The 18,061-nt window shown below is 31.3% G+C and overlaps 3 protein-coding genes across 3 annotated transcripts; 1 reads left to right on the forward strand and 2 right to left on the reverse strand.

Moving 5' to 3' along the window:
- Positions 1–6,557: 6,557 nt before the first annotated feature.
- On the reverse strand, positions 6,558–10,868 carry LOC133310559 (uncharacterized). The gene is made up of 7 exons (XM_061511509.1): positions 10,840–10,868; positions 10,315–10,447; positions 9,502–9,875; positions 8,756–9,411; positions 7,659–8,381; positions 6,801–7,315; positions 6,558–6,629 (listed from the first exon to the last, which is right to left on the reverse strand). Exons 1-7 carry the CDS (start codon positions 10,866–10,868, stop codon positions 6,558–6,560), a joined length of 2,502 nt encoding a protein of 833 aa, XP_061367493.1.
- Positions 10,869–11,043: 175 nt separating this feature from the next.
- Positions 11,044–11,517, reverse strand: LOC133310560 (uncharacterized). The gene is made up of 2 exons (XM_061511510.1): positions 11,368–11,517; positions 11,044–11,280 (listed from the first exon to the last, which is right to left on the reverse strand). Exons 1-2 carry the CDS (start codon positions 11,515–11,517, stop codon positions 11,044–11,046), a joined length of 387 nt encoding a protein of 128 aa, XP_061367494.1.
- A 4,742-nt stretch (positions 11,518–16,259) lies between these two features.
- LOC133310551 (uncharacterized) lies at positions 16,260–17,389 on the forward strand. Its single transcript, XM_061511501.1, has one exon. The coding sequence runs from the start codon at positions 16,642–16,644 to the stop codon at positions 17,092–17,094; it is 453 nt and encodes a 150-aa protein (XP_061367485.1). The 5' UTR covers positions 16,260–16,641; the 3' UTR covers positions 17,095–17,389.
- Positions 17,390–18,061: the final 672 nt, after the last annotated feature.

Raw genomic sequence — 18,061 nt, forward strand, 5'->3', positions numbered from 1 at the left:
GGATAATTTGTATTTGGTTATATGTTTAATTATCCTCATAATATTGTGTCCCAACAAAGTTATTACAATAATGCTTACAATATTACATGAAGTTAATTTAATGATATGATGTATCCTTATACCGATGTTTAGTAAATTATGTGCATTTAAATATTCTTACATACAATAAATTTATGTATTTTATGCAAGATCTCAAAATAAATATATAAAAAAAACTATTGTATAGGAGCTTTTGTGCAAATGTACTATTTAAAGTTATCTGTTATTTTCATATATAAATTAAGTTTCAAAAGAATTTATTTTAATCAATATCAAAAAAATTGCAGTTATCATGGTATAATTATTACGGGGTAAGTATATTCTCTTCATGAGAGGAGGTAAATAAATACAGCTAAATGATATTTTTATCAAAAATAAAAATAAAAATACAGCTAAATGATATGATTTGCAGCCTTTAAATAGGCAAACAGCTAAATGATCTGATTTCGTATTTTGAAAAGCATGTGACTGTAGCACATAACTTGTCTTTCCTGCAATTGAATACTAACATTTCCCATGTTTGATATGTTTTATCATAATTTTACTACGTACGCTTGGTCTGAGATAATGAGTAAACAATTATCAAAAGTTTATAGCTATAATATTAACAGCATAGTTATATTTATAAATTTTTTATTTATAAAAATTTATCCCTAATATTAGATCTGAAATTGTTATATACTTGTTTGCGCGGCAAGTGCATTGGATATTTATTTCAATGAAGTTTTCTTCCAAATAAAAAAAAATTATGCTTACCTTTTTTTTTTCCTGATAACTCAAAATATACCCAAACTCTTGACGAATTTGTCAAACTTATTCTGAATATTGCAAAATTTGAAGAAAAGAAATTCATCCTGACTCATGTAAATCACTATATCAATATGAAAGGAAAAGGGGAACGTTTTTGTTATTTAGTTAATTGTTTTAGGGATTTACATTTGTCATTTTACATGACACAACAAACTTTTCTACACACACAATATTTTATGGGCCCTCACTTTTTAAAGAAAAAATTAGGATATGCAAAACAAATCTCTATAACATTACGTAATCACTTTTACTATAACATAACTCTTATAAAACCCATTCTTTTAACTGAGACCAGAAGTTGACAGGGTTTGCAGTTTTGGTGTGGTTCTTGTTTCTTTTTCAGCTCAGGCCTAAGGGTGCCTCTCTATGTGTTGATAAGGACACCTAACTGATTTACTCTTTCACACCTCTCTTTATTTCACGCTAACAAAGAAATAAACCTTTTGTGGGTGGAAAAATTGGTTTCCCCAAGATGATGAATGCGATGTGACATTGTGACAAGCCATAAGCAAAGGAATTTTGTAATTTTTTTTTTCTTTTTATGTTTCTTTCTTACTTAGAGTAATTAATTTTGAATTTATTATTTTTGATATTGTAAGATAAATTTATCTCCTTTAAAATATAAAAGTATATAAAATTCATATTTTTTTTTCTCTCTTCTTATCTTTACATAAGTATATATAAGCCTCACATACTTTTTTTTTTTTGTTAGTAAACAGCCTCACATACTTTTATATATATAAAAAATGTTATACTTATAATTTATTTTTTTTACAACTTCTTACAATCATATCTTAATCGATAGTTTTCGCTAATCAACAATTATTATTTATTATGAATTAATAATTAATTAATGAATTTAATTTGTGAAAATAATAATCGTTTATTGACGGATATCAACAGTTAAAATATAATTGTCAAATATTATAAATAAAAATAAATTGTAAGTGTAATATATATATATATATATATATGTATATATATATATATATGAGATAAAATATAAGATAAAATTTATCTACACCAATAAATATTAATGCTTTTCCAATGTTGGCAAAAACTGGCAGTAAGGTCTCCGCTTCTGCATTTTAGTTTTACCAATAAAGGCATTATCCAGAAATTTTAGATTACAAATCGTTTCTATAACCAATTCGTTAATTAATGTTACATGTGAACTACTTTTTTTCTCTAACAACAAATTAATCATCAAATCTACAATCACTTACAATGTCCATAAATAGAACGGATCAGAATTTAAAAATTATTGTGAAAAAAATGTAAATAACAATAATAATAATAACATTTATGTAAATAACTTAGCAGGAATATTATTCCTTTTTTAATATTGTCAGAGTACACTCAGAAGGGCTCAATTACTAATTATTCATGATAAATAATTTGAGTTTAAAAATTAAATAATACTTATTAGCATGTTCAATATTTTCATCACTCTAGTCATGATATCCATAGTGTTTTGTAGTGTGAGTGTGCGACTATGTTTGATGTGTAAGAAATTTTCATATGATAATTCAACATAAAGATCGATACATGTATGATAGATAAAACATTACATATCAATTTCATTATGAGAGTAATTTGTGTACCTGATTGAGTTATCTTATCTACTGAGTGAAGAACCTTTGATCTCACGGCTAGAAGCTTCCTCTCTATGACCTATTCTAAAATGGCAGCCTTCTGCGATGAGAATATGATGGCTCATGAAGCTTAACCCCAATATAAATAGGCTGGAGAGGGGACCTAGTAAAACCCTAATCAACAATGTGTCTGATGTGTCTACCCATCACAGAAGCTCAATCAAACACTAATGCCTACATTGTGCTGTCCAACTAGGCCCAATATCAAAAGATGCCAAAAGTCCAACTCAACATGATCACAATGAGCTTATCACAACAGAATAAATTGAAATATCCATTAATCCGATTATTTTGGAAAATACAAAAATATTAATTAATATTGCCCACATATAGAATTTTAACATTCTCCCACTTGGGTTATATTAATTTATTTATTTTATTTTAAAATACTTTTATTTGAAAATGACTTTATTGGATTAATAACAAGGAAAAAACATTTTATGTGGCCACGATTTTAAAAACAATATTCCAATTCCAGCATCTCAATCCAATCCAATCTAATATTACCTTATTGTAGGAATATGACGATTACTATGTCGAAAATAACATAACATATAACCTTCCATATTTACATACAATAAGCATCACGTCTTCATGAATTATGGGCCTAGCAGTGTAGTAATAATTATAGCCAAAATGTGATCAACAATATAATGCACTAATTCTTATCGGTCCTTAATGTAATTTCTCAACGACATGAAATTACATTAGTGCAATTTCCATTCAACATAAAATTACACTTCATAATGCAATTTCTCAACAACATGAAATTGCATTACCGCAATTTCTAAACAACATGAAATTGCCTTTTCAATCCAATTTCTTAACAACATGAAATTGAATTAACGCAATTTCCAAACGACATGAAATTGCTCAGGTTAGATAAACCAATATGTCATAATATCTCAAAAGTGACAACTTCATCTTTAAACACACGATATGTTTAAAGATCACATTGATTCTCAGTCAACAGAAGAAAACAATAATAATGATGATGATCATCAACATAAACTTTCAATAAATATCATTAACATCAGCATGCAGAATAATCAAAGTGAAAATCAAATCAAAACAAAACAAGACATGGCTCCCACTAATCAAGGGAATCCACAACACCCATGTTCTTTAAATAGTACGGGTCGTAATCCTTTAGTCAAGGGATCTACCAACATGGATTTAGTTCTAATATTTTCAATCACAACACCCCTTTGTTTAACCAAATCCTTCACTATGTAGTATTTGATCTCCATGTGTTTCGAAGCATTATTGACTTTGTCATTCTTGGAGTAAAACACAGCCGCAATGTTATCACAATAGATCACCGCAGGTATGGCAATAGAGTTTACAATTCGCATGTCAGAAATTAAATTTTTAAGGCAAACTGTCTGAGTGGAAGCACCATAACAAGCCACAAATTCAGCATACATCGTAGAACTTGTGATCAAGGTTTGTTTTGCACTTTTCCATGAAACAACACCACTAGCCAGCATAAAATTATCATCGTCCATTGAGAATTAATAATTAATTAATAAGTATGATCCAATAAATTATAACCGTTAGATTGACATAAATCAACATTTAAAATTTGATGGTAGAGAATGGTAAGAAAAATGATGATAAAATATAACCTGTCTCGTTGAATTTATACATACATTTAGTAAATATATATTACCGTAACCGAGCCATGAATGAATAAACTAGACATTTATATGTAAGTTATCTCAAACATTGAAAAATATTAAACGAGATTCAGTCAAACACTCGAAAGGAAATTTCTTAAGGGAGATGATACAACATTCACAACCAAATCCCACGGTTTACATGTTTCGGTAGTGACAAGAAACTCTCAGTTTAATCATTAAGGAACAATTAAATTTTAGGATTTAATTACACATCATTACATATTCCCTTACTACCGTTGATGAAGTAAAGCACCCATGACATAATTCCACTTTTATTGATTAAGTTGGAATTGCAATTACCATCTTGGAACTCAATTCTTTCATTAAACTTACTCTAGTCTAATTCAGTAGCATCTAGATTGACTAAGAATATATATATATAGAGTGGGATAACCTTAATAATGTTGTTGTGCAACTTACTAGGGCTATTTACTGAGTAACCAAGAGGGCTTACTCGGGTAAATAGCGAATATACAACAAAAAAATGCACATACGTAGCAACAAACAATCCATAAATGTAAAATCAAAACTAACAGTTTAATTTCAGCATTTAGAACATAAAGTACTCCTACGATAGTCATGTCGAGTCAAATAAATTAGTCGTTTTAATGTTCTGCAATTCTCCTTAAGGTGATAAAATCATTCCATTACATATTTAATCATTGTCCAACCACATAAACTACAAAATAGATATGAATATTATAACCTTAATCATGAAGAAGGCTCATAATTTCCCAAACGTAAACATAACAGTCATCCTATGCACAACCATAATAATTTATCATTCATTTATTTAGCGATACACCAATTCATACTTATCACGAACCTATCTGAGTCTATAGCTTGAGATAGAACCTTTTACTCATAATTTAATATTTACAATTCTAATATCATGATTGCATCTCCAAAAACAACAACCACCAACATTCAAGTTTCTAACCGAAACACTTTCAAAATCCACAATTCCAAGCAACTGTACAGCAACACCAATTAAAAAACATTTAGAGTCCTTCCATCTAATAACAATTTAGCAACTCAAACCCTTTTTTTAGGATTAACAACTCCAAAATGGCTTCAGCTAGGGCCTAGGTGGGGGCTTGAAGATTTAAGGAGTAACCCTTGGCTGGATCATACATGCACACCGCAATTAAGGAAGGAAGATATTTAGCCGAGCACGATGTGAAATGCAGCCTTCTTAGCTACCAATTGGGAATAGAGAAATAGAATGGGGTAGGGGTTCAAGTCATATGATGAAGAGGGGAGTCCCTTGTATCGTGAACGAGGATAATAGAGCTTTCTTCTATGAAGGGAATATTTATGACCTTGAGTATGTGATGTAATTCTTTTTTTTCTTTTTTTTAAACATACCATAATGACCTCTTTGAGTCGAGTAGGCTCCCTTTAATATTTCTATAAACTTCAGTTTTTTAGACCGGTTATGAGACTAATCCAGAGTGTGGGACAGATCAGGATAAATATTATAAACCTCTCCCAAACAGTGGCGGAGCCACGTGTTGGCTGGGGGTGGCCTCGGCCCGGGCTAAATTTTAACAAATTGTATTTATCATGTATAATTATATAATTAATTATAACTTGGCCCGGTTTAAAATTGTAATTTGGCGCGGGCTAAAATTTATAATTTGGCCCTATCAAAAAAATAAAATATATTTGGTGAGACATTTGGGTAAGTTTTATTAAGTTATGTGTTCCATTTTCACTTATATAAAAAAATTTAAATATATTTAATTAAATTAAAAATTATTTAATAAAATTATAACTCTTTTTGATATTGCCTGCTCAGGTGTTTTGTATTTAATATAATTTAAATATATTATGATATGAACTAACTAAAATTAAGAAAAATAAATCCACATATGATTTTTTGGCCCGGGCTCCAAGTGGACTCTGGCTCAGTTCTCATGCACTAACTGTGAGCTATGTGGTGTAATTATTTTCTCTAGAGGAATGTTTGTTATATAATGTTACTAGTTGATTACCCGTGCGATGCACGGAGAAAAAAAATCGGTTTGTTTGTCCCGTAAACGAATTAATAAGAAAATCGGTTTGTTCGTATGACATAAACGTGTAACTTTTAAGGTAGGAACAAAAAAAGAATATAATAATTTAAACACAGTAGATTCCATGGTTGACAACAAAATCTCCATTAAAAAAATATAAATGTCATGTTGACAGCAATATAATAAGAAATATGCCCAACCGATACTCACAACAGTTGTAAAATATCGTCCGCCATGCACTATTGGTATTTGCTGCTATTCGAAATGAATCATAAACAATATATAAACAATATTTGGAAAAGAAAAAATTATTGAAAGGAATTATATAGTTTAGGCAGATGAATAATTCAGAATTACAATGAAAAACCTTTGACTCTGAAAAATGACAAGGGAATAATATACTGATTGTGCCTCGAATACTGAATCTGCATAACAATAAAAAATTAGCAGAAAAATAGGCATAACAACTAAAGGAAATCAACAAAGAAGATTAAAAAATATTTTCTGATAAAAAATTGAGATCTTACCTGATACCAAACAACAATGTTATCTCTTTGTAGAAATAACCAAGTATACTACACTAATCTTTGAAATACTTCCTTGTAGACGATGTTAAAGGTAGTATTTGTAACACAACCATTTTCATCAAGTATCAGCATCTTCAATCCATGTCTGCTCTTTACTCTAGATAGTGCCGCATATAATTGCCCATGAGTGAAGACAGACCTAGGAAGATAAATGCCAACATGAGACAGTGACTGTCCTTGACTTTTGTTGATAGTCATTGCAAACGAAACTACCAAGGGAAATTGTCTTCTTTGGAAGTTTACTGGAAATGTATGACCCGATGGGCTGATCGTCATTCTAGGGATTAACACAATATCTCCTATATTGTTTCCTGTAAGAACAATTGCCTCAACAACATGATTCCCCAACTTTGTAATAAGTAATCTCGTACCGTTGCATAAACCTCTTGATTGATCAATATTTCTCAATAGCATCACCGGTACTTTAACCTTCAAAGTTAATTTATGATCAGGAATCCCCGAACATGAGAATGTATTTAAGATATCAGGGGAGATTTCGTCATCATCAAGAGATGAATTACCGTCTTGTTTCAAAACCTTATCTGAACTCAATAATGTCTTTCTTCACCCGGAATCACAGCCATTAGGTGCTCGTTTAACATGGCAACATCAGACAATTTAGGAGTCAGAAGAGCACGTTCTTTAAAGAAAGTAGGATCTAATATATTATCCATCAGATCGGGTAAACAAAATCAACAATATCTGAAAGTGGGTATTCTGAACCTTTGATCAACAATTCATCTGGAATTGTTATAATAGATTCTCCATCAACATCATCCCCAAGATCACCATCTCCTATTTTAAGCAGCCACTCAGAAAATTATTTTATTTCCAACAAATTATTAGTGCTACTTCCAGAATTGAGACGCATGTTCTTGGTCAAAGATAACAGATGACAATGGGACCATAGATAGGAAGAATTGATGGTTGCATGAACTATATCTTGTCTACTGCCATTTGGAATGACAGGTAATATTTGCCGAAAGTCACCTCCTAGAACGACAACTTTTCCACCAAAGGGCATATCAACACAGCTAAGAACATCTCTAAGTGTTCTATCAAGAGCCTCAAAGCAAAATTTGTGTACCATCGGTGCTTCATCCCAAATGATTAACTTTGTTTTTGACAACAACTCTGCCAAAGTAAAATTTTGTTTTATATTACATGTTGAATCTTCGGTGATCTGTATAGGAATACGAAATCTAGAATGTGCCGTACGTCCTCCAGGAAGAATAAGTGAAGCAATTGCGCTAGAAGCAACATTAAGCACTATTTCAGCTCGAGATCGAACAAATGCTGACAGGGTGTTCCAAATAAATGTTTTTCCAGTCCCACCAAAGCCGTACAGGAAAAAAAATCCTCCTTTACCTGCCGAAACAGCTGGAATTTTTTTTTCATAAACAACCCTCTGCTCATCAGTGAGTGAATTCAGTAGTCTGTGATGCTCTTCTTTCAAAGAGAAACTGTCATACAATAATTCATCCATCACCAATCTATTCTGCATATCCAATAAAGATTCACCCATGATGCTTGGCATGGATGGGTAATCAGAGAGGCATTTACCGTTGCTTTGCAACACCTTATCGATTTCTGCCAGGGTATATTTTTTATAGAATCCTCTGTAAGCAAAGCATCTGAAAAAAATTGAAAAATACAAAAAAAAAAGGATTAACAAAGACAAAGTTGGTGAGGAAAGAAGAATAAAGCGAAATTATGAATAAAGCAGAGGGTGTGAAACATAACGAAAATTTTTAACCAAATATTAAGAATATGACGGTGTATAATGTATAGATGTAATTTTATTATGAAGGAACAAAAAATGCTCACATTTTTTCGAAGGTTAAGTGAATTAAACATAAGCAAACTGTTTGCATAAATGAATGCACGATACAGAACGGCAAGAATATTAATTATAGTGCACAATACACATAAATGAATGCACAAAATTTGTTCCGGACAATTACCTTCACGTCCAATTCTTTGCCTATGCCGATAAAGAACATCGTCAGATAGTAATTCCCAGCATTTTTGGAAAACATTTTCAGGCCTGTTCATTGAGTTACCAAATAACAATAAGGCAAACAGATTTCTCAGATAAGTTGCTGACCCCCAAGAACTTGCCTCCTCAATTGCATCAATGTACTCATTATCATCATCCAAAAGCCCCAAAGAATAGCAGACATCCTTATATGTAGGAAAAAGCACCCCATTGACCGTTCTCAAATCTTCATAACTTGTACAACCCTTTTGAAAATTAAGTAAAGTTCGGACATAGGAATCTTCTCCATTATTGGCAGAAAAACGATTTATTCTTCCAATTGAAAATCCTTGTTTTTTGGGATGCCATTCATGCGTACTTTCTTTATATACAAATTGAGTTGGATACTCTGCATAAGTAAGATTCTTACCTTCTGGATATTTTTTATTTGCATCCATCCAAGACTCGAACATTGATTGTCTAGACTCCACCCTAGTCTTGACATCGGTTATTGAAGCATGATCACTAAAAACAACGCTTTTTTCATTGGGTAGGTGAAATGAAAATCGCTGAACAGGGGGGAATCTGTAATGAATCTCAAATCCGAATATTCTCCAAGCAGCTTCACATGCGGACACATACCTATCATATATAAGCAATAAATTCAAATTAAGTTAGAAAAAGGTTATTCTAAGTAACGAAAGGAAACATAACCGATATGAATTCAACAACCTGCAATCATAAAATATTTTGATTTCATCATCTGAATGATTTATAGCAGCTGTCACCCTGTCTTGCCCTTTATGGATGTATTTAAAGAGATATTTAATGGCACTATTTTGACAAGTATATTCAACTTTGATATGCGCTTGATATTTTAGAAGTAGTTTTGTATTATACGGCACAACATAACGATTATCAAGTTTAACGCCGTTCTTTTTTACAACACTTCCATCATTTCTTCTTCTATAATGAGGGAATCCATCATCATCAATAAAAGTACGGGAGCAGAACTTCTTGGGAAATTTCTTTGAACAATGTCCGTTCTTCATGCAAGGAGACTTGTAATTGTCAGGACCAAATGAATTTAATTGACACAACCTTTGCTTTATCAAACAGAGAAATTAATGTTACCGTTAATAATATTACGAAGCTGTTGTCTGTTACAACTCAACTGATTGTGTACATTGCCTACTTCGTAAAGTCAACATGTTATAAAAAGCAACAATCAGGAACAACATCGAATGGAACACATGACCACCGATTGTGTGATCCACAACTCTCAACTGCACACAAAATCTGCAACACATGACCACCGATTGTGTTATTTATAAATAAAATGAACGATCTAATAATAACAACAACAAAAATAGATATAAAATCTTACTTTGGATAATAATCATCAAAATGTTTTTGGCAGTTTTTACAATACCATTTCTCGAAATCTTCATAAACAGAATATGGACATTTATTACATGACTTGTACCACCATTTATATTTGCTCTCAAACTATTTTATGGTTCCATAAGTAATGCAAGTAGTAACCTCACTGCAATTCTTAACATCACTGATACACTTCCTTTCCGTCTCTTTCAGGAAATCATTCTCAAAAGAATATGAGGACTGACTTGATAACTGAGACAACGTGTAACCGCTATCAATGACATCAGACGAAAGCCTAAAAAACAACAACATTACAAATAATTAGCGATAAATAATAAAGAAAAGAGCAGAATAATGGAATAACAACAGCTCGCACCTTTTTTTGAAGTCGACAATCTCTGGTACACTGGGGCCGATAATTATCCTCGTCGTATACTTTGTATTTGTTATTCCAATTTTTCCTTTAAAATTTATTATTAATTTCAAAACCATAAGTAGGGAAATAAACTAAAACATTCCATTATGAAATCATAATCAAATATTTATGTGAACTCACCCCTGAAACCCTTTATTCTAGCAAGCTGAACTATCTTCACGTGACCCCTACTTGCACAGTTTTTGCAACAAATCACAAAATAGAATTTTACATCAAATGAACATAACACATAACAAATAACCAATAGATACCTGAGGTTATCAAGCTCCACGACAACCATTTTTGTCTTCCTACCGGAGATAATATGCTCACGAACTTCCCCTATTCCAGAAACTAAACCGATGACATCTACACATTAAGGATGGTTAGACAGATGATATTGTCACACAAACAACAAAAGCATGACTTAGTGGACAGTTCAAAATCTACAAACCTACTAAAAAAGGGGAATCAGACTATTTCTCTATAATGTCAAAATCTACAAAATCAAATCCATTGGTGGGAATAGCAGAATCAATAGTGGATTTTACATCAGTCCTCAAGTTGAAGGACAAACGATAATCATGCTTAGTTGGCCTGAAACTCCCACTATTCAAACCAACTCCAAAATTTTTTATGAAATAAACTTCTCCTTCGTGAATTTTGTTACGGATATTTAAAGAACCCTTGATAGCAGCGTGGACCCTTCCACCCTACAAAAGACATGCATAGATTAGTACATTTTAAAAACATGGACCGCAAACCAACAGTAATATCAAAAACAAAACATAAACAAATACCTTTTCATCTAACAGAATCATCTCTACGTTGTCGTCAAAATTTTTTTGCTGAAAATTAAGAACCTTCCATGTTCTAACAACTCTAGCCTTAATCCTCCACTCCTCCTTAGAAGGATTAAGATCCTTAATAAAATCATACTTGGAATACATAACCAAACGTATATCAGGTAATATTGGCTCAAATCCTTTGAGGACAAAGAAAAGAACGAAATAGAGACGTTTCCAAATACCTATTTATACACGAATATGCACTATTCGATTTAAAAAATTAAAATTAGATTTTTAAAAAAAAAAATTTTCCCACCATCCATTTTTAAATTCAAAATTTTAAACCATTTCAAATTTCGAATTTTAGATCAGATGACGCATTCCAACATAAAAAGCAATTAAATCAGCTGATTTCTTTTTGGATACCAATGTGATGGGCAGTGAGACATTCAATGTCTTGTCTGCCACCACAAATGGTCATTTAATTATTCGATTTAAAGATTAAAATTCGATTTTTAAAAGAATTTATTTTCCCACCATCCATATTTAAATTCAAAATATTAAACCATTTCAAATTTCGAATTTCAGATCAGACGACCAATTCCAACATAAAAAGCAATTAAAACACTTGATTATCCAATTAAAATTTCGAATTTCAAAACCATATTTATTAATTAATTATTCTTTTATGTCTACCACCACAAACAGTCATTTAATTATTCAATTACAAAATTAAAATTCAATTTTTAAAAGAAATTCTTTTCTCACCATCCATATTTAAATTCAAAATTTTAAACCATTTCAAATTTCGAATTTTAGATCAGATGACCAATTCCAACATAAAAAGCAATTTAAACACCTGATTATCTAATTTATTTTGTCTGTCAGCTCTCTTGATTCTTGATTGTTATGAGATTTGAATCAATTATATAACAAAGATAATGTCTTTGTTATATCATTATTGTGTATATAATTTTTTAAAAATAACCATAACGAAATTGTGAATTGAATGACGATCAGGTCTTCAACAATTGTGAAATTTGTTTTTGTTTCTATTGATCTCCATGAATAGAGATCGTGAATGCATGTCCGTGAAAAGAGTTTTCTTTTTATTGAATTTAAATTTTCGGATTTCAGATTGTGCAAAATAAATACATAATTTCGAAATTTAATTGATAAACCATTTAAAAATTTCGAAAATTCAATTTTTAAAAGAATATTGGTATGATAGTTTATCTGATAGAGTTTTCTTTTTATTGAATTTAAAATTTCGAATTTCAGATTGTGCAAAATAAATACATAATTTCGAAATTTAATTGATAAACCATTTAAAATTTCGAAAATTCAATTTTTAAAAGGATATTGGTATGATAGTTTATCTGATATGATAGTTTTGGTTTTGAGATTTAATTTATTTTGTCTGTCAGCTCTCTTGATTCTTGATTGTTATGATATTTGAATCAAATATATAACAAAGATAATGTCTATATAACAAAGATAATATCTTTGTTATATCATTATCGTATATATATATTTTTTTTTAAATAACCATAACGAAATTGTGAATTGAATGACGATCAGGTCTTCAACAATTGTGAAATTTGTTTTTGTTTCTATTGATCTCCATGAATAGAGATCGTGAATGCATGTCCGTGAAAAGAGTTTTCTTTTTATTGAATTTAAAATTTCGAATTTCAGATTGTGCAAAATAAATACATAATTTCGAAATTTAATTGATAAACCATTTAAAATTTCGAAAATTCAATTTTTAAAAGAATATTGGTATGATAGTTTATCTGATATGATAGTTTTGGTTTTGGGATTTAATTTATTTTGTTTGTCTGCTCTCTTGATTCTTGATTGTTATGATATTTGAATCAAATATATAACAAAGATAATGTCTATATAACAAAGATAATGTCTTTGTTAAATCATTATTGTATATATATTTTTAAAAAAATAACCATAACGAAATTGCGGATTGAATGACGATCAGGTCTTCAACAATTGTGAAATTTGTTTTTGTTTCTATTGATCTCCATGAATAGAGATCGTGAATGCATGTTCGTAAAAAGAGTTTTCTTTTTATTTAATTTAAAATTTTGAATTTCAGATTGTGCAAAATAAATACATAATTTCGAAATTTAATTAATAAACCATTTAAAATTTCGAAAATTCAATTTTTAAAAGAATATTGGTATGATAGTTTTGGTTTTGGGATTTAATTTATTTTGTCTGTCAGCTCTCTTGATTCTTGATTGTTATGATATTTGAATCAAATATATAACAAAGATAATGTCTATATAACAAAGATAATGTCTTTGTTATATCATTATTGTATATATATATATATTTTAAAATAACCATAACGAAATTGTGAATTGAATGACGATCAGGTCTTCAACAATTGTGAAATTTGTTTTTGTTTCTATTGATCTCCATGAATAGAGATCGTGAATGCATGTCCGTGAAAAGAGTTTTCTTTTTATTGAATTTAAAATTTCGAATTTCAGATTGTGCAAAATAAATACATAATTTCGAAATTTAATTGATAAACCATTTAAAATTTCGAATTTCATATGAGATGACGAATTCCAACATAAAAAGCAATTAAAACAGCTGATTTTTTTTGAATACCAATGTGATGGGCAGTGGGACATTCAATGCCTTGTCTGCAACTATTATTCGATTTAAAAATTAAAATTCAATTTTTAAAAGAGTTTTTTTTTTTTCCAATTTACCCAATAAAGAAAGTTTGTATATAACCAAATTGTAGAATTAACCAGGGAGTGACATTTGACAAAACTTTCCAGCAGTGAACTCTCCTTTATATGTATATAGATGGGGAGGAATTGGGTTTAATTGATTAGTGGACTTTAGCATAATTTAATAGAATGCAGTGGTAACAAAAAAATTATATTACGCTTTAGAGTAAAAAAGCTCAAAATTTGTATTTGAACGGAAGAGGTTTTCCAAAAACTTACGCACTTATCCCTATCATAACTTCACACGCCTAATTTCATGCCCACATAAAAAAAAATTAGGTTAATATCTCTGAGGATCGTAATTGGTCCAATTTGCCATCATGGCCTCTTCTGTTTGGTATCATTTCCTGTTTCATTTGGCAAGCTAGGAATAAGAAAATTTTTTAGGGATCTTCTGTTCCTGCTTATGGCACTTTTAGAGCTGCTATGGTCTATGGTGAAGATTTTTCTTGGTCAGAAAACACGCTTCGGGTTGCTGGTCTTGAGACTAACTCGAATAAAGAGAAATTAGTTTCTTGGGTTTTTCCTTCGGACCCTTGGGTTAAGCTCAATGTGGATGGGTCAAGTATGAATAATGGAGAAGCTTCTGCTTGTGGGGGTGTATTTAGGAATGCTAGTGGAAGGTGGCTTGTTGGCTTTTGTAAAAATCTTGGCTGTGGTAATGTTTTGTTAGCAGAACTTTGGGGTTGTCTCCTTGGGCTTGAGATTGCATGGAGGAAAGGTTTCCGTTTTGTCTGGCTTGAAGGTGATTCCTTAGTAGCCCAGTTTTTCATAAGAGAAGGGTGCAGCTCTCATCATCCAGCCTCTAACTTGGTCTTGCGCATAAGGAATATGCTGGATTGGAATTGGAGGGTTAGAATTTCCCATATTCATAGGGAAGGGAATGGGGTTGCCGATTGGATAGCCTCTTTTGCCTACTCCTTTGATTGGTCTTTACAAGAGTTTGACTCGCCTCCTTCTGGTTGTCGTGACAAACTTGAAAGGGACTATGTAGGAGTAGTTTGGTCTAGGAGGTGTTCCTAGTTTCTTTTTTTGTTTTTCTGTTTCCTGTTTGCTTTTCAAAAAAGTATGAAATGATAGGCTAAATTCAAACTCATGCAAATTATTTAAATCTCCCATGATTATTGTTTTTAATGGCTATAAGTAAAATGATTTGTTTAAAATTTGATTCCATAATTAGATATTTTCTATGAAGATTTAGTGTTACTTAAGTTAAAACCCTTAAACAATTTTATAATTTTAATGTCATAATTAACTAATATAGAATTAAATTGAATCGTCATCATATCGCATTATGTCATGCCTTGGTAACATGCCTATAATGTTAGATTAAGAAATATTGTAACCTTAACATCATTCTAATATTATATAATCAGATTAAAAATATTACAATATTACAAAAGTAAGTGGAAGTTTAAAAATATAATATTTCTAATCAAATATAATTATATTCAATGATATGAAGACTGGTTTCCATTCATTAACAGTGAAATAATAATTAAAGTTTAAAAACTTTATGTTATTGTAATATTAAAATATATATTTAATTTTAATGCACTACAAAAATAAATTTTATTCATACTGTTATCGAATTATATATTATTAAAAAGTTTGACTGTCATTATTATTAATTGAATACATAAAAAGTCTAACTTTTAAATATTTCACTGATATATCATAGAATAAAGGTGAGTACTTTTTCACTGATAATACTTTAAACTTTAATTAATTTTTTTTATAATATTTAATCATTCCAACAACATGTTAATTTATGTTTCGATAAGCATTTAAATTGCTAAAGAAATTATCTTATATTTTAAGACAATTTATCACGATTTTTTTATTTTATTTTTTTGCATGTATATTGGACTGAATAGTATTTTAGCCAAATGGGTTTAGATCACTAATTACAAGCCAAATCCATACTTAGTAAGGCTATGCTAATGCAATCCCAATCCACGTTGTGGTAACTTATACGCCATGGCAAATCCGTACATAAAAAAAGAGAGTTGTAATTATGTCATTTCAAATTCCCATGGCATTCAAGTAATATTGGGGAAAACACAAGGGTAATTAAGCAGAACCACCACTATAAATATCGAAGTCCCTTACCCGCTGCGCATTCTCCTCTCTCCCTTGTCACTCTTACGTTTTCTTTATCCCAACCTTTCTCTCTCTTTCTCTTTTCTCTCTCTTTCGCGTGTTTCCTTTTTAAATTTTTTTTTTTTTAATCTTCAAAAATTGCCAGATTCCGGCGAAAATTTCTCTCTCATCCTCTTCTCTCTTATCACATCCTCTTCGCCGTTGTGTTGTCTGTTAATTTACAATTTTACGCTTTTACTTTCTCAATTTACCATTTTGCCCCTCCACTTTTTCACCTAAGACCCATTCCCCGAGGTTTAGATAATTACTGTTGGATTTTCTAATTTTTTTTTTTTTGAAAAAAAAGGTTTTAAATTTTTTTTTTTTTAAAATTCATTTTGGAGAGTGGTTTAGTTACGTGGCATGCAGATAGAGAGCCATGAACACCAAAACGATGCGTCTCCCACCTCGACGTGTGTTGACACCTAGTGGCACTACCAATAAGCGTAAAGAGAGAGAAGACTCGTTTGAGAGGCCCAAGCCCATACCCGTTGCAACCACCACGAAATTACTCAAGCCGGATAAGCCGATCCAGAGGCCCGGCTCGGAGCCGATGTCGTCCAATCAGTTACTAGCGGGTTACATGGCCCACGAGTACCTCACCAGGGGGACCCTATTGGGCCAGACATGGGCCCCACCCCGAGCGGGGAAGCCGACGGAGGACGACGGCGGCGGAGTCGTCGAGGAAGGAGAGGCGGCGCCGTGCCGGAGATCGGAGGAGAAGGAGGAGCGGGACAGGTACGCGGAAGTTGCGGGCTTGTTGAAGGGTGGTGGGACCCACCTCCCCGGCGTTGTTAACCCCACCCAGGTCGCCCGTTTCTTACACTTGTGATCTAACAGACAAAATGGGAGAGTCCTTGAGGACACGTGGACCGATCCCATTGGCTCTCCCTCGTTTTGTTCCGTTGGAGACAAAGCGTGCAAGGGGAGAGAATTTTCTGTTATTTTTTCTTTCTTTCTTTCCTTTTTTTGGATTAGACAGAAAATTGGTAAATCTGCATTTTCCGATGCATGCAACTTGTATGTCAATATGTCATCCCTCATGAATCATGATGTATGTATCGATTCACATGCAAAATACATGCTTTTTCGTTTTAACAATTTTAAATCCTTTTCATTTGATTCGTTTCCTCTATGTTTTAATAATCTCTATTCTGAACAAATCTGGTTGTTTATCTTGCTGGCTTTCTGTTTATTTGTTCTTGTACTTATTTTTTTATTTATTTTTAATTTGATTTGAATATTGTTATAAGTGGAATTAGATTGGTTTAAAGTAACGCAAGTGTCAAATTAAGGAGCTTGCCTATGCAATTATGGTTATGTGTCATTCAATTGTGAAAAATAACTGTTAAATTAATATAAAATAAAATACTGTGACAACCAAATAATGTTATTACCACATCTTAACAGTTGATTTTCGTCAATCAACGGTTATCATTTTTCAAATCAAACTTATTAATTAATTATTAATTCACAATAAATGATAACCGTTGATTGACGGAAATCAACGGTTAAGATGTGGTAGTAACATTATTTGGTTTTCACAATATCCTATTCCATTAATATATAGCCGAAAATAAAGTTGCTTATTTTTTTTTCTTTAGTCACTAAAATTTTCTCAATTGATTTATTTATGGATGGGATTGGTATCGTGTTAGCATTTAATCAGTTGTGACACTCTCGTTTATTTTTCTTTTATTCCAAATAATATAAAGACTTTTCATTAATAGTTGTAAAAGTTTAAATGTAATCTCAGCTAACCAATAATAATTCCTCGTGAAAGTGCTGGCTTCATTGCA

Source organism: Gastrolobium bilobum, unplaced genomic scaffold (assembly GCF_033153095.1).
Source record: "Gastrolobium bilobum isolate Gb01-03AN ecotype WA unplaced genomic scaffold, APGP_CSIRO_Gbil_v1 utg2169, whole genome shotgun sequence".
NCBI lineage: Eukaryota > Viridiplantae > Streptophyta > Magnoliopsida > Fabales > Fabaceae > Gastrolobium > Gastrolobium bilobum.